The 21,375-nt window shown below is 52.7% G+C and overlaps 1 protein-coding gene across 1 annotated transcript in view; it reads left to right on the top strand.

Annotated features, from left to right (window-relative positions):
* Positions 1 to 4,027: 4,027 nt before the first annotated feature.
* The window catches only part of LOC141465007 (gamma-aminobutyric acid receptor subunit gamma-4), a 32,608-nt gene continuing 15,260 nt past the window's right edge, over positions 4,028 to 21,375 (top strand). The window contains exons 1-3 of the mRNA XM_074148182.1: positions 4,028 to 4,083; positions 9,488 to 9,636; positions 9,836 to 9,903. Of these exons, the coding sequence (XP_074004283.1) occupies positions 4,028 to 4,083; positions 9,488 to 9,636; positions 9,836 to 9,903 (273 nt within the window). The remainder of the gene's footprint in view (positions 4,084 to 9,487; positions 9,637 to 9,835; positions 9,904 to 21,375) is intronic.

Raw genomic sequence — 21,375 nt, 5'->3', positions numbered from 1 at the left:
CTCCTTCAGGCCTGGCCTGATGTAGCAGCAGAGGATAAAAGTTAAGTTCTCCCATCAATGCTCTTGTCACCCTCTGGGACAGCTCGCACCAGCTCTTGCTACGGCCTGGGTTGTCCTCCCACACCCTTCATTCTCCTTGGAAAACATTCATGTCACATTTGCTCAGGCTCCAAACACATTTTTTTTTATCTGTCGGTGCCACAAGTTCGCTTCAGCACCTAAAAACTGAACTGTGTCCTGTCTGCTTCATATATCATCGCTGTCCATAATGGTGGGAAGCCCGAGCCCAGCTGGAGCAGTTATTGATGTCGTGTGAGCCCAGATGCAGCATCTGCTGCTGTGCCCGGTCTGCCTGGTGAGCCTGAAAAAGACAAAACCTCGGCGATGTTGAACAAATGCCCTGGCAGAGTAAACAAATGTTTCTCCCATGCAGGACATGCCCCAACCAGGAGAAAAGGCTTGAGGCTGAGACAGGGTTTTTAATCCTCCAAGTTTTCCAAAGGGAGACCCTGTAACCAGCTTCTCCTCGGTTGCCCTTCACCACTCTCGTCCCAGGCGTGTCGGCATCCTCAGCCTCACGGATGCTGCTGTAGGAGACTCACAGCCCCACCACCCTCTGCCTTCTGCCAGACCCCACAGCCCTGGGCACGGGGAGGAGATCCACGGGAAACCTCAGCGTGGGAAGGTTGCTCCTGGAGGATGCACTGGGTAGGTAATGGCACGAGCCCCAGTTCGTCACCAGGAGGAGAGTAAGTATTGAGGAGAGTGAGCATCAAGGACAGTGGCTCTAACTGTGCTCTGTCCTCAGACAGATGACGTGGAGCGGTGACGGGAGGAGGGGAAGGCAAATTCACCTCCATGCAGCCCTTCAGAGCTGTCTGCTGCATGGCCCTGGCAGTGGCTGCCTGCAAATACCCTGGCAGCTCCTTGTCCTGGCGTCCCCAGCTCTGCCAGCAGTGCTCAAGCCTGACCCGCTCCTGCAGTGCCCCGTGGGATCAGTGCCCAGGGTCCTCTCATACCACTGTGGGTCGCCTTGCTCCTCCACCCTTGAGAGATACCTGTCTGAGGAGGAACTGGAAATGCTAAAAGCCTGAGTTTTCTCAGAAATGAGTTCCTAAACACCTCAGGTTAATACTTTTCTCCACTTGTGTCTGTTTTCCCTCAGTATAGCGCTCCTGACTTAGCCCAGAAGAGCAGTCTGCGTGGAGAGAGACACTCCTTGTCTTTGGCGTTGCCTGGGGCAAGGAGCGAGCAGCCCCTGGCACAAGGAAGAGGAGGGCAGAGCGTTGCCTCCGTCCTCCACCTCCTGCTCCAGCCTGCAGCCACAAACACCACCCACCAACGCAGGAGCGGGCAGCACAGGTTTCCCGACTGACACTGCAAAGCAGCTTTGGAGAGAGCACAATGCGATTCAGAAAGGGTTGCAGATGTGCCCAGGGTCGTACAGGAGACTCTGGCTACGGGGCATCTCCCTCTGAAAGCACTGCCAGCCTTGCGAGATTTGGAATTCTTGGCTAGGGCTGGAATTGCCTCCTTGTCTCCCAGGGCTAAGTCCTGCAGTGAGGACTGCACGATCAAACCCTCATTTACTGTGGCAGCAGCCCCCCCCAGGCTCTGTGCTCATGAGGACTCTGTAAATAATAGGTTTTATCAGTTTGCCGGTTAAACTGAAACACCAGAAGGGACAAAAAGCATCTTGAATAAAACATTTCATCTCCTGTTTAAGTTTGGAGAATCCCCTGACAGCAGACCTCAAAACAAATGTCTCTTCAAAGTGGAAAATAGGGGCTGTTTCCTCCCAAAACATTGGTGCAGGACATTTTGTCCTTCTCAGCATTTGGACTAAGGTTGGTTTTCCCTGGTCAAAATTATTCACCATGAATTTAAAATGGGTTTCTCCCAGGCTGAGCCTGTGCTGTTGACAAATATGGTGTTTGCTTGAAAAGCAGCACTCCCCCCTTGCTCTCCTGCACCATGAAAACACTTCATTCTTATCCTTGGTCCAAGTAAAACACTCGATACCAGTTACAACAAGAAACCACTGTAGATGAAGGAGAAGACCAGGGAGGACAGCTGCTCAGATGCTCCTGGTGCATACAACTGCCTGGAAGGTGTCCCCAAAACAGCATCATAAATAGATGTTGTGATTCCCTAACACTGCTCGGACCATCTCCAGCTCTCCAAGGAGCAGTCCTCCCCAGATCTCTCAGGTAGCAGAAGGGGTGGTCAAAAGAAATCAGTCCCATGAATTTCCCCACATACCACTTCACATCCTGCGTCTTGAGGGGGAGCTGAGAGCACATATATGAACCCCTGGATTTTCTGTGATCTGTTCATGACCAGAACCCTTAACTGCTACGTCCTCCCTGTGGCTGCTCTTGCACCCTCCCCAACTTCGGCTTCATCTGGATCCCTGAAGAACTTCTGGGGCAATCCAGTGGCTTGCTTTGATGCTTTAAGGGCTCTTTTCACCTTCACTGCTGCTTTGATATTCATTATTTACTCTTTTGACATGTGCTGCCTGTAAAGCTGGCTTCTTTGCATGCAGTAAAGGAAACATAATCTGCAGCTGCTTCGTTACAGGGAAATGCCACCTCGGAGCTGTGATGCCTGCAGCTGGCTCCCATGGCTTTGAGGCTGCTCAGATCTCATGCTTGAGGGCTTAAGGTGATCATTGCAAGAATCAGCAAGGGAGAGCCTGCGTAGGAAGAGCCTTGAAAAAGTCACCCAGATGTGCTGCTGTTATTTACTGCTTGTTTTCCTGCAGCACTCCTCGTCCCCACTGAGACTGGTCCTGGCTATTAGGCACTAGACGTGCCTAGGAAGCAGGTATCTCCCTACCCTGCCGAGCTGAGCAAATGAGACACTGATTACCAGCACGATGCGGATGGAGAGAAGTGATTTGTCCATGCTCGTGTGAGGAAGGCTGTGACAGGACCAGGAGCAAGAGAGTCAGTTGTCCACTGTCCCTCTCTGGTACCAGGGACGGTCCCACTCCTGTCCGGAGGAGTGACACCAAATCCCCATTTGTCATCAGTGTTACCAGACCCTCTGGGAGATGCTGCTCCAGGCCCTTCTGGGGATGGACTCCTGCAACTCACGGTTGTAAGCAGATGAGGAAAGGACAATTATTGGTACCTCATGTAGCCGTCACAAAGTTGGTTCCGAGCAACTCTCACCCAAAACTCGCCAGGAAGTAATCTGTAATTCCTGTGTAGAAGCCGGATGCCAGCACTGAACAGAACAGCCCAAGCGCAGCTTGGCAAACCGTGAGAGCAGAGAGCCACAGGCTGGAAAACCCAGAGCCCACCCGTGACCCCCGGCTGTCCCGCAGCCCCTTACCCAAGCACCCTCCCGGCTTTTTTTTTGCGGGACAGCAGCCCCAACAGTTGGGAAAGGACCCTCTCCCCACGGCGGCTCAGCCCAGCGGGGACTGACGCCTTGCATATTTTAACAATAATTATCGTCTCTTTTTTTTTTTTTTTTTTAAGAAACAAACCCTGCTGTTGTGCATTAAAGAAAAAAAAAACAAAAAACAAAAAAACCCCAAAAAAACAAAAAAACAAAAACAAAACAAAAAAACCCCCAACTACTATTAAGAGAAATCAAGCGCCTCGTTAACGCAAGGAGGGAGCGAGAGATCCTTACAGCAGCTGACGGAGCTGGCTCCCCGGCAGCAGCAGGCTGATGCGCGGGTTGGGCTCTGCCGTACGCCCCCCCCCCCGCCGGCGCTCAGCCCCCGGGGGGGTGCGGGGGGGAGCCAGCCCCTGCGCGGGGAGGTAGGACCCTGCGCCGAGCCCCTCCCCGCCGCCCAGTCGGAGAAGAGATGCCCAACTTTCCCCTTCCTCCCCGCCGGCGCGGAGCGGTGCGCGGAGCGCGGAGCCGGGCGGGCGGCGGCGGGGCTGGTGCGCGGCGCAGCGGGCAGCGGGGGGGCCCCGCCGCCGCCCCGGCCCCCCGCTGAGCCCCGCCGGGGCGGGCGAACCGCCACCGCCGCCGCCCCCCCGGGGCCGGTCCTCGCCTCGCCGAGATGCCCGGGACGGTGCTGCTGCTCTGCCTGGCCCTCGGGCCGGTCCTGCGCGCCAGGTGAGCCCCCCCCACCCCCCCCCGCCCCTCGCCGACCGGGACGCCCCCTCCCTGCCTCAGTTTACCCGTCAGGGCAATGGGAAGGGAGAGGGCTGGAGTCGCAGCATCTCTCCCCGTAACCCCCCCCCCCCCTCCAGCTCTCCCCCCAACCGCAGCCCCAGGCTTCGGCAGGGGGTTTGGGCACCTCTGTGCCCCCAGCGGTTCCTTCCAGCCAGCCCCGAGGCAGGATCGGGTCCGGTGGCGGCAGCACCTAGTGCCTGCATGTCCTTTGCGCCCCAGGTCCCCCCCTTCGCATGGCAGGAATCAAGAGGACATCCCGTTTTCCACCCCACCATCGCCTCGCTGGCTGAATCCTGCCAGGGGCTGAGCCCCTTCCAGGGATGCCCAGAGGAGGACCAGAGGGAGCTCGGCACCTCCTGGGGCCACCATCTGTGACCAGAGCATTTCCACGCGGAGTTGGACTGGGTGGGAAGGAGCTTGCATCCCTTTCCCTGCGCTCCATCCCCTGACACCCCCACCCCCCCACCCCCCCCAAAAGGCTTGCAGCCTGGCAGGAGAAGGGCAGTGCAGGCTCCTGCCTTTGCTCTACAGGTTGGCCTCAGGTCCCAGCTCCGGGTGCCGGTTGGGAGCCCGATGCCAGCCCGATGCCAGCGGTGTGATGAGGAGGAGGCAAGCGGGGGCATGGGGCTGGCAGATCACGGTGCTCTCCCAGGGCCGGCGGTTCGTAGCGCTTTTCTGTAAACAGCGATGAAAGGCCCCGCGTACAAGGGGTTTTCAAGTTTCTTCCCCCCCCCCTTTTTTTTTTTTTATAATTTTTTTTTTAACAATTCCTAGCTCTGCTGGTGAGTTTAATGGCTAGATCGGGGAAAGAACATGTTGTCAGCAGATTGTTGCCCCCAGGGCTTGGGGGAAGAGGGATTTTACTGGCTGAAGCTAATTGGCAGAATAAGCTGCCTTAAAGCCGATCAAATCCCATTACAAATGCAGTCAGGGACAGGGAGCATGAATCCTGCTACTAATGGTCTGCTCTGCCAAGGCTTCCCGACCTCGGGTGCGGGCAGAAAGTCCGTCCCTGCCGTGGTCCTCCGGGGCTTGGCCTTCCCGAGGTCGAGGCAGCGAGAGCTGCCCCACGGCTCGTGCCCTGACACCCAGCCTCTTGCCAGAATTTGAGGGCTAAGGCCGGGGGGGTGGTGGTGTGGGGTGTCTGTGGTGGTCCCGGTTCCTGTGCCCTGCCGCCCCTGCAGCGCGCTGCCACGAGCGCTGCATTTTGAGAGGGTGAGTCGTAAGCTGCAGGATCACACGGAGGAGCAGTTAAGTCATGTATTCACATGCCCTTGAGCAGAAAGATTTACCCCGTAGCTGTCCCGGCTTCCCTCCTGCCCCATCCCTCATGTCTACCTCTTCCCTGAGCCCCGCTTTGCCAGGAGCAGTGTCTGTGCGTGTTGGGGGGGGGGTGATGGAGTGGGAGAGGAAGCCTGTGGGAGAAGAAGGAGAAAAGGAGCAGGTTACATTAGGGTCTTGCTCTGCGTTCACTGCATTTCTCCTGGCTGTACCTTGGCGGGGGTGAATCTTTCCTGTCCTACACTTGATGGTGGGCGCTGGGGTGAGGAGCCCAGTTCAGGTGCTGCGTGTGCGCTAGCTCTTCTCCCGGCACAAGCTGTAAGACCTGTCCCCTGGCGCTGGGGCGGGCTGGGTGCTTTGTGCCGGGTGACTCAGCATTCCCCAGATGGTCCCCCCCACCGCAAAGCCTCAGTCACCAGCATTTCCTGGGGCATTCCTGCAGTTGGGACCAAGGTACCCAACTCTGAGCCCTGGAGGCAGGATCCCTGCACAGTATCGCACCACCGGAAAGCTGAGCTTGGCAGATGGTTGAAACCTTGCAGGCTTGACCATTGGGGCTTCATGGAGAGTTCTGTGAAAGGAGAGGTACAAAACCATGCAACACGGGTGAGGGTATAGTTTAATGAGCCACTTGTCTTTAAATCCTCTGCCTGCTTCTAATTTAGAGTAATTTGCCTGTGCCCTGTGCCTGTCCCCTTGAAGGCATTGGGATGGGTGGCTAGAAGGACACATTAGCATGTGGTAATTAGGATTGACCACAGTGCTTTTCCACCCAGGGAAATGTTGTTCTTGCATTTTGTTTCTGTCTGTTCCTCAGGAGCAGGGGAGGCTTTGAGTTGCGTTTGCCGAGGGGCTGGACAATCCCAGCCCTGGTATCTGCATCTGCTCCAGGATGTTCCTTCCTTAGGGCTAGGGATGGCTGAGAAGGGTGTGTGTCACCTCCCCAGCAGGTGCAGGTCTCAGTACGAAATTTTACTGGTCTCAGACTTCATTAACACACCAGGTTATAGTATACCAAATATATATAGCATACCAAATAGTAGTGGGTATGCAGCCTGGTTAAGCACCATTGGCTGTCCTACCAGGCAAGGAGCAGAAGTGTCTTCTGGCTCATGGCACATGTTGCTCTTCCCCTCGTGCCAAGGGAAACCTTGTCAGACAGCTTGGGCACTTGGGGGAGGGAGGGAGCCAGCCACCAGCTCTTCAGGTAGCTTTGACTTTGACCATCAATGTGCTTGGAAACCTCAGCAAAACAGGTGTCTGCTTGAGTGAAATGGAATTAGGGAGGCACGGCAGAGCACTGCCCTGCTGTAATGCCAAGGGTTGCCCAAGGAGGGTCATCCAGCCCCATCCATATCCGTGAGTGCGTCCAAAAGGACATCTCCCTGCCATGCAGGTCTCCTGCGAGGGCCCCGACCATGTCTACGGGACCAGGGGTTTCCTCACAATGTCCCCAGCTCTGCCCTGCTGCCATCCCCCTGCCCACGCTTGCGGCTGCGTCCCAGCCCCGTGGCCGAGCGCAGGAGTGCTGTGCGGCCGATGTTTTGACATTTCGACAAGCGGAGGTGAGGAAACGTGGCTCTGCCTTTCCTCCTGGCTGCACGGAGACATATGAGAACTGGCTGTCCCCTGTCACCGAGCCAGTCACTTTGCATGAGGAGATGGAGCCGCCGGGCCAGCAAGTATTCACAACGCGTTGGGGATCACTGCAGGTTTGCAGTGTGACATTTCCATTAGCAGCTGGGGGGGGGGGGCACATGCACATGTCACCTTAATTCCTCTCCTCTGCAATAGCTCTTGGACTCTTCCCGTCTTTATTTGAAGTGGGGCCACTGGGACAAGAGATTGGGGAGGAGGCAGGGGCTTGCACAGGGACACGCTCCTGGCCAGCAAGAGCTGGTGTGTGTCTGCGTGTGCTCAGACACCCAGCAAAAGCATATTTTCTCCAGCAAAAGCTGGCTTGCTTATGCTAAGATGGCTTAGTATGGTTTAGTAGTCCAGGATTAGCTGCATTAGCAAAAAGCATATTTTTGGTGGTGTCACTGCATCTGTAATAGGGATGTGACTCCCTGGAAATGCTACCCCCGAGCCTTGGGGTGTTAATCAGCGACACTAAAGAGGGGGAAGTCAAAAGGTGGAGGTCAGTTTTGTTCCACCCTGGAGGGTTGTTCCGGTCCCTACGGCTTGCAGGAACAGGATTTCGGCAGGGCAGTGGGACACACAGAGTCCAGTGCTGGCAGGTGACCTGTCTTGGGCTGGCTTCACGTAGGGTCAAGGGAACACTGAAATAAGGTTTCAGTGTAGCTGTTCCCACTCTGCTACAGGCAGCCTGCATCACCCAAAATCCTGGCAGCAAGGGAAAGCATGCAGGATTTCTTTCCCCTGCCCTGAGTTGGGCTGTGGGCAGAGACACGTGTCCCTCTGTGCCCTGCAGGAGCGGGGCTGGCCCCAGATTTCGGCTCTCGCCAGCTTTTGGGTGGGCACACTGGTGGTCCCCTGCGCCTCCCGCAGCCACTGGATGTCACAGAGCTGGCTGCTCGGCTGCATCTCGAAGGCACGCCGGCCAGGCGAGCCCCTCGCTGGCGCTGCTCGGATAGGGAAGCGCATCCTGACAGTGTTGCTTGAGACTCCTTAAGCATCGTTAGAAAGTGTAGCGCAATCAGACAGGAAACAACAAGCTGATGTACCAACACCTAATGTGCGGTGGCAGGCAGGCAGCTGCAGGCAGCCCAGCCCTTGTCGGGGGACACATCCCCGGGCCTGAAAGCTGGGGAGATGCAAGGAGTTTTAAAGCGATTGTGAAAGCAAGTTTTATCTGGGGTTTTAAAAGAGGAGCATCTGATAAATCGACTGCAACATGTCAATTTAATGCTTTTTTCCACCCCCTCCCCTTCAAGTACCTTTGCCAGGCTCTGCCTCCCCAGGCACGGAAGGGAGATGTGTTTTGGTGGTGCCTGATTGCACCTCGGAGCTGCGAGGCTCCAGCTGGGAAGTGTCAACGGAGTGGCAGCTCCCGCTGCGAGACCCTTTCTGGAGCTGGAGCAGGTGACACGCTGACATGGCAGACGTCGAGGGGGGTGTGCCGGGTGTGGGATTGCTCAGCATCCTCTCCCGCATATGGCTGTGTCATTCCGGGGACAATCTTGTGAATGAGCTTGCCCAGCACAGCAGCAGGTGGTTAGAATTTCCCGGGTGACCATGTGGACCTAATTTAATTAGAGGGTTTAGGAAAACTCCTTCAGGAAAAGGGAGGGGTGCGAAAGGTTTAGAGAGGGCAGATTTGAAAGGCAGGGGGAGAAGCTGCTGCAAAGTAGATCATGTCCAAAGGAGGATGCAAGCTTTCCTTGCCTGGTTTGGAACGGGAAGATCAGAAAGATGGAGTGTCTTTAAATGGGAGCTCACGCCAAAGGCTGGGGAGGAAGGTTTGGTGAGCACAGGGAATGGGTTGTGGCAGGGCTTGGCCTGAGGGCAGAGGAGTTTGCATAAGGCTTTAATTTCTGAGGATCTGTGCAGGGCAGATGGCTGGGTTCCTGGCAAGCCAGACGTGCATTCTGCCTGCTTGGTAGTTTTAGGACCTCTTTTCTCTGTAATGCTCTTCTTGTAAATGCCTTGTTCCCCAAAATGCTGTTTGGTCACTGTCTTCTTCCTCAGAGGAAGCCCACTTCAGGTGCGAGCAGCAGGCAGAGCAGCTGAGCAGTATTTGGGGTTAATAGGCAGCTCCAGGAGCAGGAGCTGCTGGCAGCAGAGGAGGGTCAGGAGTGGGAAGAGCAGGAACTGCTTCCCGTGGTCAAGGATGAGCAGTGTGTCTGCACTCCCTTTGAACACCCCGTGCCTGCTAGTCCTGACTGCTGGCAGCAGGGCCTCTGCATGTCTGGGGACCCTGAAGGGAGCAAAGATGCCAGGTGAGTTGTGTCTTCTTAGCAAGGTGGCTGAGAGGAGATCCCTGAGCTCTTCAAGTTCCACCTTTTAGCAGTGCTGCATCCTCCTTTAGTATCTCTGAAGCCCACAGGGCACCAGAGAGCTGCTGCAGTGATGTCTCTCTCCTTTTGTCTCTCCGCTCCAGGTGTGAGAGCACAGAGGAATACGATTATGATTACCTCAGCATCAATAAAACCTGGGTCCTCACACCCAAGGCACAGGAGACTGATGCCACACAGATCCTCAACTCGCTGCTGAAGAACTATGACAACAAGCTGAGGCCTGACATTGGCAGTAAGTGTCCCCTGAAGTTCCCTGGGGCCACAGGTGGTGACCTGGTCTGGCTGTCTTGTGTTTTCCACACTTTTGTGGCTGCTGTAGTTGGGATTTTTGGTGAGATTAAGCCACGCTAATCCCAGATGTTCCCCCGGTCCTCAGCCCTTCACAAATGATTGTAGCTCCAGCTATTTTTTTTTTTTTTTTTTTTCCCCAGTCAAGCCCACGTTTATCGATGTGGATATCTACGTGAACAGCATCGGGCCGGTGTCTGTCATCCAAATGGTGAGTGGTGGTGTTGCTGCTGGGTTGTGGTATCACCGCAACTGAGAGTGTGGGAGGTAGCTGGCCCTGCGCTGCTGGCAGGCTGCGTCATGCTGGCTAGACGTGGTGAGAAGGTGGTGTTGTCATGAGAAGAGGTGGATTTGTTTCCCTTCCCCTGGGAAGAGGTGTTCTGACCTGCTGATAGCTGGAGCTAGAAAGGCTTGGCAGCCATCCCTGGGTAGGAGCAAGGTGGTCCTCGGGTACCCCTGGTGAGCTCAGCAACCCTACTATTCTCACAAGCTCAGGGAGAAGGATGATGATGCTCTTTGGTCTCCACTGGCAATGTGTGGACAAGCACCTCTGCCTGGTGGCTTTGCCCTCTCCTGCCTGAGAAGTATGTGGACACCAGGATGCTTGGGGCAAGCTGCAGCACCCTGGTTGAGCCAGTGCAGTGTTGGCTGGAGGGGGAGCAGTGCGCTTCCCAGGAGGGCTGAAACAGGTACCTGGAGATGGTTTCCATGGCAATGGTCTGATGGTGTGAAACATGGGTGCCCCAGCTTGGCCTGTGGTGCTGGGGAAGGACAGGCAGGGCACCTCAAGTCTGATGGCTCTTCTTCAGTATGTAGCACCTTAGACTGATGCCACCACGACTGCGACAGTTTCTCCTTATGGCTCAGGACCCTGCTGTACTGGGAGCTGCAGAAACGCTCAACAGAGATGCTCTTTGGTCTGAAGAGCTTCCAGGCTACCCACTGAAGAGCAACTGTTAATTATTTATTTTTCACAGGAAACTTCCATATTATTTCCCCTGTGAAGTAATTTTTCCCTCTTTTCTAGCAAGAAATAAACCTGACTGCTGTCAGGTTTTGAAAGACTTCTTTGGCCCACTGGGCAGTGGGGTAGAGAGGACAAAGGAGAGGTACAGCCAGGACAATTTGGCTTTTCTTGTATCCCTCAGTGCAATGGAGCAGAAAGAAAACCAGCCCCCTTTAAACCGAAAAAAGAAAGTTCTTGGGATGGGCGTGTTATTTTTAGTTTCCCAAACAGAAAATTTCCACTGAACAAACCCCTCTGGGGGTGGAGGAATGGCACTGTAGTTGTAGTACCACTTCCACTCCAAAAAGCATTTTGAAGCAGCCCTTCTGACTGGCCACCGCTGAGCATGTGCCTCACAGCAGTGAGCAGCTCATGAGCCACCAGATGGGCACCTGGCTGGGTGCTCGCTTGCCCGATGAGGGCACCATCAGGAGGCCCAGCAGGGACAGCCTCAAGGCAAAAATTTCCTTTCGTTGTTTCTGTGGGCCAGGTCTCCAGGAGGAGAACCACAGCCCAAGCCATGTGGATGTCATCCCTGGCTGCCAACAGATACTGCAATTCCTCCATCCCATGTAGGAGTGTGGACTTGAAGCCAGAGCAACATCAGAGCAGCAGCGCAGAGGGAAGGGTGCAGGGGCTGGGTGTTCTCACCTCCCTAGCCACCGCTGTGCCTGGAGGTAGAGCATAAGTGTCATGTTATAGGTGGCTGTCCCATCTGCTGCCCAAAGACATGCCAAGAAAACCACACAAAACCGCAGTGCACATCCTCATTCCTTCTCTTTCCCTCTCATCTATTTACGTTACCTCTTTCCACCCCTGTTGGAAGCTCTGCTCTCCTCCCTGTTGCAGGACACCATGCGGGTGGTAGCGGTAGAGAGTGGCTTATAAAATCCAGTCTTGCATCCAGAGTTCATCTCTTCTCCTAAACGGAGATACCAGGCACTGCAGCTAGTCCGGTTTCCTAAGAAACACAGCTTATGCCATGGTGATGGGTATGTGAGAACGTACGTGCAGCCATCCCAGTCTTTCAGTATTTTAGATCCACTGGGCTAATACTAGCCATATATGGCTGCAGGTTTAGGAGCTTCAGGCATACTGGCATCTCCGGTATTTCTGTGAAAACAGGATGCAAGGCAGTGACAGCAGCCATCCCCACTGAGGGGGGGAAAAAAACTGTGGTGTGAACCCAACCCTTACTAGAAACCAGAGAATCATATGGGAGAGTGTGGCTGAAGACGGTCCTGACCGTTCCTAGAGCAGCTCAGCCCCCGTGTTTAGCTCTTTCTGAGAGTCAGCAGGAGCTTTTACACTTTGTGAAGTGGGGCTCCACGACTGCACAGGATCCCGGGGACTCCCAACACACTTAATGTGAGCCAGGAGCATGAAGGCAAGACTGGTGGCTTGAATTGCCTACATCTGCAGGGCTGTGCTGGTGAAGCTGCTGCAATGGGGCTAATCTATCCATCTGCAGCCTTCCCACCTGAGGAAGTCATGGCCGTTTGTGGGAATGGCACGGCAAGGAGCTGCTCAGGCAGGGGAGGAGACCTCTTGGCGTAGTGACAGTTGAGGGATTTTGTGGTGTCAGTCACAACTGGCTGCACTGTCTCTCTGAAGTGCCCAGATGCTACAAGTACAGGGGTCCCTCCTGGGTCCCAACAGTCAGCAGTGATCTGAAGACACCTCCATATGACTCTCCAGGTAGACTCTCTATGGACATCTCTTCTTCCCTGTCCCCTTGGGTAACTTCCTAAGCTTGAATCTGTGATGTCCTTAACTTCAAAACCTTTCTCCCTGAGTTGTTGGGCTGATATTAAGGGTACTGAGGACAGCTAGACACAGGTCTCGTAGTTGCTTTCTGCTTTCTGGCAGCTTTCTGCCATCCATACTCTGAATACCTCCCTCTGCTCATGAGAGAGGCTGCATCCTGCTCTAGTGTCTCCTGAAGCAAGGGAAAAGGGCTGTGACAAAGCTGCCACAGTGTCACCTCTGGACTTGGCTGCTTCACCCACTTATTTTGTATTTGTTTGCTTTTCCTTGCTGATGCAATGAATTAAGTCATTCTGTGGGTCGTGCCAGCCACTGGCAGGCTGGCATCAAATGTGTGATACAGATTGTCTTTACTGGGGACGTGTCATTCCCACTTTGTCCCTTTTTATGTAGCTTCTCCCAACCTGAGAAGCTCTGCCTTCTCCCAGCTGTCAGGCCCGTCCCACGTGCCTGATCTTTCCCTTTTACCATATGCAACCTGAGGAAATGCATGTTTCCGAGGACAGGGAACCAGAATTTGACTCGGAGCTAGATCTCTCCTGAACCCCTGGTGAGATCGCTTCTCTGCCGCAGATGCAGCAGCTCATGTAGGCTGGAAGGTCCACTGGAGGGGAAATGTCCCATTGATCTCTTTTAGGCGCATTGCGATGACAGCGTCTTACGTAAATATTTCCCTTTCACATAGCCAGGCTGTGTGGAAGATAAAAACCTAGTTCTGCTTTTAAGAAATATAGCAGCATTACTGTGGCTATTAGCCTGGACCAGCATGATCTGTGCATCTGAAGGCTGTAGGATGGCCTCACATGCTGGTGGAATAGAAGGCTCCAACTTCATCAATTTAGCTTGAAGAACTGGTGTCCTGTGATGATCTGCTCACCCTTCAAAGGGTTAACTACTCACCACTGCCTTCAGTCTGGTGATGCTCTGTCAGGGCTTGGAAGCTGGCCCTGCCTAGCCGCTGCTCAACCTCCAAATGATAAATCATGTCAGGATACAAAACTGATTCCGGTCCTTAAAAATGAATAGGTGATTTGAAAATGCCCCGTGCTGGGTGTGAATTCTGCATCCCCCTCATCAATCACTTGTCATAAATAGCATTAACATTCAGGAGCCAGCAGAAGCCAGGCAGGTTTGGAGGGAGAAGAAATGTAAAGTGATTTCCTGGTATCTCTTGTAGACCGGAATGGCAGTCTTGTTTCCCATTTAGGTAGCAACTTTTACATTCTCTCCTCCCTGAGGAAAGGACCCTGTGTGCTCTGCCAGCCAGAATGTGGCAGTAACCAGAAATAAAGCTAGGAGATGGTTAAATGATAGGAAATGGGATGGGGCTTGTTTGAAAGAGGATGGACTGAGAGGGAAAAGGATGCAGAAAAGTGGGATCATCAGGTCCAGTCCCTGTACAGCCTGGAGTTTCCTCCCCATCCCCGTGAACCTGTTGGCTTTGGGTGGGATTGGGGCACCTGGCGTTTCTCAGGGTGGTGGGAAGCTGCGTTTACACCATCAGGGAAGAGATGCGCTCGGCCACAAGCCCTTCCAGAGCCGCCTGCTGCCGCTGGGTGCCAGCCAGCAGCACCTCAAGCCAAATGAGTTATCACCCACAGCGCCACAGCTTTCCAAGCTGTGTCGCAGATCTGGATGCCCAATTAGAGTCCCATTAACAAAGAGAGTGTTTAGGTGTCCTTGGCCTATCACTAAGACGAGCCTGGTGCAAAGACCCACCTTGGTTCCCTGAGCGTGTTTGCAGGAAGAGGTGCCAGGGAAGGCTGTGGCAGCGGGGACCGACGGAGGAGACTTTTTGGGTTCAATTTTTTTGCTGACTGGTTGTTTGCTGGAGGGATTTGCTCCTGGTCTTGTTTTGTAATGGGTTTATCGCTATAGATTATAGCTTTAACTGGTGTCAAGGGCACCTAGTGTTCTGGATCACCTTCCTTTAGGGATGCTTAACTCTCAGGAAATGATGCTGTAGAAGTAAAGCGGTTGCCAACTATTGGGGCTGAGTGTCTTTCAGTCCTGAGGATGTCCGTGAAGTGTCCATGAAAGCCAGCATGGGTGGAAGTGGAAAAAGTGCTTCTGTTCTGAGCTTGGGGATGGAGCAAGTCCTGCCCAGAGCTGCTCTGGTTCCTCCCAGAGGTCAGAGCTGAATGTCCTTTTCTTCCTTTCTTGAGCAAAACCAAGCGTGAGGTTCGAGGAGTTGAACACTGAGAACACAGGCCAAACACTGTGGTAGCCTCCTGGCCAAAGTGAACGGAGACATGCCACTCATCCAGGGACCTGCCTTGGTCACCTGCTTCAGGTGTCTGGGATCAGAGGTGGTGTAGCTAAGGCTAGTTTAGATGCTCGAGACTCCTCTCTTTGGTGTGTGCGAGGAGATTGCCTTGTGTGCCAAATTCTGTAGCAAAACTCGATGACAGCTCTTCTGCTGGGATTGTGCACCACCTCAATCTCATTACTTAATGATAATAAATACGGAAAGAGCAAGATTGGCCTCTTGTCATTCACCAGGGGCCAGATTGTGCTGCCTCTGAAGTGCCTGTGATTTCCAGGGGGCAGGGTTAAGCTCCTGCCTCCATTATTACAGCAAATTATTTTCTTAGCTCTGCCTGCGAGTGGGGGATGAGAACCCAAGGAGGGTGATACGTCCAAATGCACGTGTTGAATATTTTCCCCCTTCCCCTTTTAGCGAGGAGATGCTGCGCACTATTAAATTCATGATGCTGTGCCTGGCTGCATTAGTTACCATGCAACACACTAACGAAATTGAGGATGAAGAACGTGTTTTCCCACGTCTGGAGTACTGCGGAATAGATTTAATAGATTTGCATGTATGAAGCATTTGTGAAAACACTGGGAAAAAGGCTGAGGGAGGGAAGGGGGCAATGTTTTTTTCGTTATCAGCTGATGAATAATTAATTTACAAACGTTGTCTTGTTAAATATAAATTAAATCCTCATTTGACACACTTTATAATTTAGAAGTATAAGCCCAGCATGAATGAAAAGAACTCCCCACTGACTGCTTTCATGTAAATCCTGAGGAGCCGGGGAGGGAGGTTTGGCTTTCAAAGTTAAAGCTGACAAGGGGTAGTGGTGAGGAAGGGGGCTGCTGTCACAAAGCCAGCTTGGGGACCTGGGGCGCTTTGGCTTTACTCATGGGTGCTTTCTGTGCAGGGATGGCTTAGTGGGGCAGGGAGGCGGTGGCTGTCTGCACAACCCTCTTCCTGCTCCCTGCGCAGAGCTGTGGGTGGCCGAGCTGCTGGATCTCAGCTCTTTGAGTAAAATCCTCATCAATGCCACGTTATCGGAGCGTGCAGAGAGCTGGCAGCTGCTTGTGACCGGCTGAGCTGTCCCAGCAGCAGGGGCAAAGATCCCCAGGAGAGGAGGCAGGCTCTGCCAAAGCCGTACGGGGCTAAGTCACCCTTGCAGAGAGCCCTTAGGCAGTTTGAGGCATCTCCACACGGAAGCGGAGCCGCATCCCGAGGAACGGCAGCTGTGCTTGGTTGGAAGGCAGTTAGTGTGGGAGCCGCAGTGGGAAGCCCTGGTGTTACAGCCCTGGTGTCCCGCTGTAAGGCTTGGGTTAATATCTTCGTTTCTTCTTAATAGATGGGGAAACCGAGACCGGTAATAATTGTCTGGCTCTGAGGAACGCTTAAGACTTGATTATACTTAGCTTTGGCTGCTTTGGAATAAGTAGGGAGGAAATGAAATGAAAATGGCACACTTTTTAAGATGCTTGAATATGTTGCTCTGGAGGAGAAGATAAGCCTATAGGTAAAGGAAATTTGTTACCTCCCCCCTTCTTTCCTAATAATAATAATAGACTCCAGCGGTTGCGCAGCACTTCTTAACTGAAAGGACTCAAAAACGCTTCACAAATCATCTGTCTGGGAGGCAACAGCCCAGATGCACCCACTTCTTGGGTGGACTGCAATGCCCGAAGCGTGCTGCGATGCTCTGCCAAGGACTGTGTGCTCTTCTTGGCCTGCCCGGTGTGCAGCGAGTCAGGCACCGGCGTAAATCTAGTGAAGTCACACAGGACACACACTCCTGTTAATGAGCTAGGTCGGGTTTTGGTCCCTGACAAAGATGCATATCGTAGAAATTTAAAATGTTGGGAACCGGGTATTGCTCACTAAGGGCCCTAGTGCTTTTTCTGGCCATTAGTTTCCACGCTTGAGTGATGGCTCAGTGCCGCCGGAGCTGGTGGTGCATTTATAACGTCTTCACAAATACTCATTTGCTTGGAAAGTGCTCGTATCTCTTGACTCCTTGATGTTCAGGAACGGTCACCTGAGCCCGTTCCTGCGTGCCCCAAGCACTAGGAAAGTGTTCTGCACAGAGATGCTCGAGTTCACGAGGCGATGAAGTTGGGTACATGGAGGAGGGCAGCAGCCGTCCTGCAGCCATCATTTGTCATTGCCTTAAGAAAAAAAAAATAAATAATCACAAGGCCACTGAGGAATAGCAGCAATCACGTGTGACGTGTGGGACAAATCATGAACCGCAACAGAAGGTCTAATGAAATAAATGAGTTACTCCCATCCTGAAGGTATCCCAAGAGCTTCCGCAAGTTTCAGGGTCTGCTCCCAAACCAGAAAAGGGCTAATTTACTCACTATGCATAATTAAACCAGCTCCTCTTTTATTATCCAGAACGTACACTAATCCCCTCCAGATATTTTTTTGTGTGACATCCATGTCGGTATTTTATTTATAGGCTGTTTATTGTGCAGAAAACACAAGGAGTCTGTTATCAGGGAAAATGAACAAAAACCAGGGGTTTTGCCTGCGAAACTTGGAGCTAAATAAAATATGAAATTCTGGACAGCAGCCTCCTGGGGGGGAAAAGTGCTTTTATTCAGAGGCATTTCTGGAGAGCAAAGCCCTAAAGTTAATTAACATTTGTGCTCTCCTGTCCGATGCTAAATGGGGAACATGGCTGGACTTGGTCGGGTTTCTTAAACTGCAGCATCAGTCCTGGCACGCAGGTGCCTCCATCACACAGCCCTCAGCTCGGGCGGCCTCTGGCCACCGGGCAACACGGGGTAAATCAACATTCATCATTAAATAAGCAGCTCTTGAATTCCTTCCCCAATCCCATTTCTGGCCTTCTGCTGGCAGGAATGGCTCACTCCTGTATTCATCTAGTGCCAGCCTTTGGAGAAAACTCACATTTCTTCAGCCCGGCTGAATGCAAAGGGGTTTTTTTGCCCTGAACCCTTGCAGGCAGCCTGGGAAGGATGGTTACTGTAGGCACTTCCTGAGTAGCTGTTGTGCCTCACCTGAGAGCGTTGTACCTCCTAATTCCTCACCCTTACTCACAGAAAACTTTTCTAACGCAGCTCATGACCCCCGCAGCTGCTCCTGGTTTCACTTTCCAGAGGTCTCTGCCACCAACTGGGTTTCTGCTTGTTAGAAGACCATGATGATGGTTTCCCAGTGACCAGGAGACTTTCCTTACTGTGGCCTGCACCAGGCTGGAGAGATGTCCCCTGCCCTGGCAGGTAGCAGCTATCTCTCGGTTTGGTAGGAGCTTTGCCCTCTGTCACGGCATTAAAAAAGGCTTGGACATGGCTGCAGGCGGTGGGAATGTGACCTTGCCCATCACACGCTGGTGGGGATGTGCCTGGGATATGCGGGCTCGGGCTCAGAGCTGCATCTTGTGGAGAAAAGCACAGATGCAGCCATCTCCATCACACGCTGATGGAGTTGCTCTGCGGTTCCCACTTCTTCATACGGAGACGTGTGTGCCTGGACAGGCCGGGAAGCATGTGTTTGATTCCGGTACTGATCTGTGCTCTGAACCTCATTAAATTGATTCTTCCGAGTCAAAGGGAAAGCACTACTGTGTCAAATTTGAAAGATATAGGCTCTGAGCTGTACCAAGAGTTGTCACTTGACGGGCTGAAATATTTTTAAGGCAGAGTTGATTTATCTGAACTGAAGGCTTTGGATCTCTCCACAGGAGAGGTCTGGATATTTCAGGTGCGTGAGAGCCAAGCCAAAGAGCTGGTCAGAGCCCAGGGTTTCTGGTCTAGGGCGAACAGCCAGCACCATAGGGGAGGGCATCTCATTGTCACCTCCCCCTTGGGACAAACAGCCAAAACTCTTAAGCATTTCTGAGAGAAGATGGGTTTAGTAACAATCAAAATATTTATGTTTACAATCATCAGATTGCTTTGATTTGCTTTTCATATGGTGTCTGTCCTGTAAGTAAAGCATAAAAATGAGTATTTGAAAATAAAAGTCAAAATGAGGAGAATCAAATCGATAAGGATAAAGCAAAGTATTCTCTTAGCTTGCTGAAGAAAAAAAAAGCTTCTGAATGAAATGGTGAGGTTGAGGTAATTCGTTTTAGGTTTTGACACTTCTAATTTATTTTCAACAAAACTTCATTTTTTCAGTAGAAATCGGTTCTATTTATTTCCTGCATCCTCAGATGAAGCAGTCCTACCATCTCCCCTAAAAGGCTGATGTGAAATCTGCCTGCTATAAATGTGGTATGAAATGGAGACCATTTCGCAGAATTCAGTGGTTGTGGGTGACCAGAGGCAATATGTTTCAAGGACCTCTTCATGCCTCGATGTTAAAAGCTGAACATTCAGGCTATTACATCCCATCTCCGCGCGCAGGAAGGGTTTAATTGCCCATGATACAAATCACAAGCGAGCAGCAGTGGAGCGGTGATACTGCCAGCCTGAGCCTCCCCGTGGCACCGGGGCTGGCCAGGATGAGGCAGCCCTTCTGCTCCCTCCAACCCCTGGCATCTCCTCCGTGTCTTCAGCTTGGAGTCTTTGATGTTGGTAGGAGATGTGTCTTAGGGTCAGCAAGTGGGTGGGCAGGTAGATCTTCACAGTCATCTGCCGTGATGCCTCACACTGGTTGGCAGCCGCTCATCCTTCCCTGCTTTGGGTTTGCTGATGCTGTAGCTGTTTCACACCAGTGCTGCTGAGACCATCCCCACCAGTTCCCAATGCTCCTGAAAGCCCCACAGGAATCATGCTGGCTGCATGGGGCACTGTGCGTGGGGGAATGTCTGGTCAGGAGTCTTGGGCTTGGTGTTTGCTGGTATCACGGAGCTGATGGTAGCTGGAGACCCTACTATAAGCCTTGCTGGTCCATCTTTTGGAGGAGGTCCATCTTTTGTCCAGAGGGCTTTGCTATAAGGATTTCTGTGGTTGTTCTCTGACCTGCAGTTGGCTGGGAATGGCTCTCACCATCTGATCAGCTTTGTGCAACAGGAGAAGTGCGGGCAGTGGTAGTGGCTCACCTGCAGGCAGATGCACATGGCAAGTGTGAACCAAAACACTGAGGAGCATGGGTGGGGGAACACCTTGTCTCCGTGTGGCTGGGGACCAGGGAAGGTCAGAGCAGGGACTTCGCAAATGTTGTGAGGCTTGTTTCTGGCACATCCCCCCTGATCTGCTTCTCTTGCACTCCGGCTTTGCCAGTGTACCTGTTACATCCCCCACGCCAGATCTGTGTCCCTCGGTCTGTCATTCTCCTCCACAGACACCCAAAGCTACCTTAGTAGCGTAGTAAGGACAGGGAGGGGAAGCGGCGCAGTGAGCTAGAGAAGTGGGAAGAATTTGTGGGAGTTAGGTTGGCTGTTCTTCCAGGCGCAGGGAGGTAGGAGGGTGAAGTTAAGATGATAACTGGCTGATCTTCTTTTCATCTGCTCCTTGAAAAGAAAAGCTGAAGGCAAAGACTCTGGTCCTCTCTCGCTATGTCAGCAAGAGGGGAGATGAAAATACCTCAGTGTTGCTGCTATCACACAAAGCCAAAGGCAGGTCCAAGTGCTGGGATTTGGTAAGGAGCAGCAGAGAACGGGCTGTCCAGCTCCCAGGAACTTTGGACTAAGCTCAGGAGACAAAATTGTTTGGTTTCTTTGTATGTATGAATCTGGGATATACAAGCTCTGCCAGTGCATTCCTTACACCTCTGTGTGGAAACCCCGAGCCTTCATCTTTCTCACCACCCAAAGATGTCCTCAAGCCGTCTAGGGGGGCTGGGGAAGGTAGAGTGGTTGAGAATTAAAGGAGGCATCTGCAGTAGGCTGAGTCTCTACAAAACAGTTGGGAGCTGGAAAAAAGGACTGGGAATACCACCCACCAGTTTCTGAGGAGAGTCTTTTCCAGGCACCAGGTGCCATGGGAAGTAAGCAGCCCAGAGCAGCAGAGCTCTGCAGGTCCTGCTTGCCCGGTGGCTGGTGTCCTGGCTTCCAAATGACCACCACACTTGGCCTGAAGCGTGGATGTATGCCTGGAAAGGAGAATAAGCTGGCCTGGTGTCCCTTCTGTAGCTGCAGTCCAGCTTGTTTTGCCCTTCGAATACCCAAAGGGGAGAAATTGTTCTTTCTTTGTAACCTGATTCATTTTTCCCAGCTGCTTTCCTCAGCTGGTGCTCCCTTGAAATCTCACTAGGGCTGGGCTGTGATTTTTGCGGTGGCTTGAAAAGAAGAACTGTGAAAGGAAAAACAAAACAGAGCTAAATCAAGAAACTGGCGGGGCAGGAAGAGAAAGCTGGCAAGCGCAGCAAGGGGACATGAGAGACAACATGAAACGGGTTTCCTTGAAAGAGTCAGTGGAACAGAGTACACTGTCCCCACCTCCTCCTTCATCTGGGCCCAGGAGAGAACAGTGTCAGGAGTGAGGATTTCTGCAGAGGGCACAAACCCCTCCCCTTTTGTGCAAGCAGAACTTTCTCAGATTTTTTGAATGCGCTTTTTTTTCCTTGAGGATGAGGATTAGAAAGGGATTTATACAGGCAAACAGTGGCTTTCCTCCTGGCCAGCATGGGTATTTTCGTACAATGGATGGTACCAGATTGGAGGCAGGGAGACAGGCCCAGCTGGCAAGTCCTAAGCTTAGGAGGATGCTTGCTCTAATACTTCAAAACCACACAGCCACACGCCT

The sequence above is a fragment of the Numenius arquata genome, chromosome 5 (assembly GCF_964106895.1).
Source record: "Numenius arquata chromosome 5, bNumArq3.hap1.1, whole genome shotgun sequence".
In the NCBI taxonomy this organism is placed as follows: domain Eukaryota; kingdom Metazoa; phylum Chordata; class Aves; order Charadriiformes; family Scolopacidae; genus Numenius; species Numenius arquata.
The sequence above is the reverse complement of the archived record's forward strand: the minus strand, read 5'-3'. Positions and strand labels throughout refer to the sequence as shown.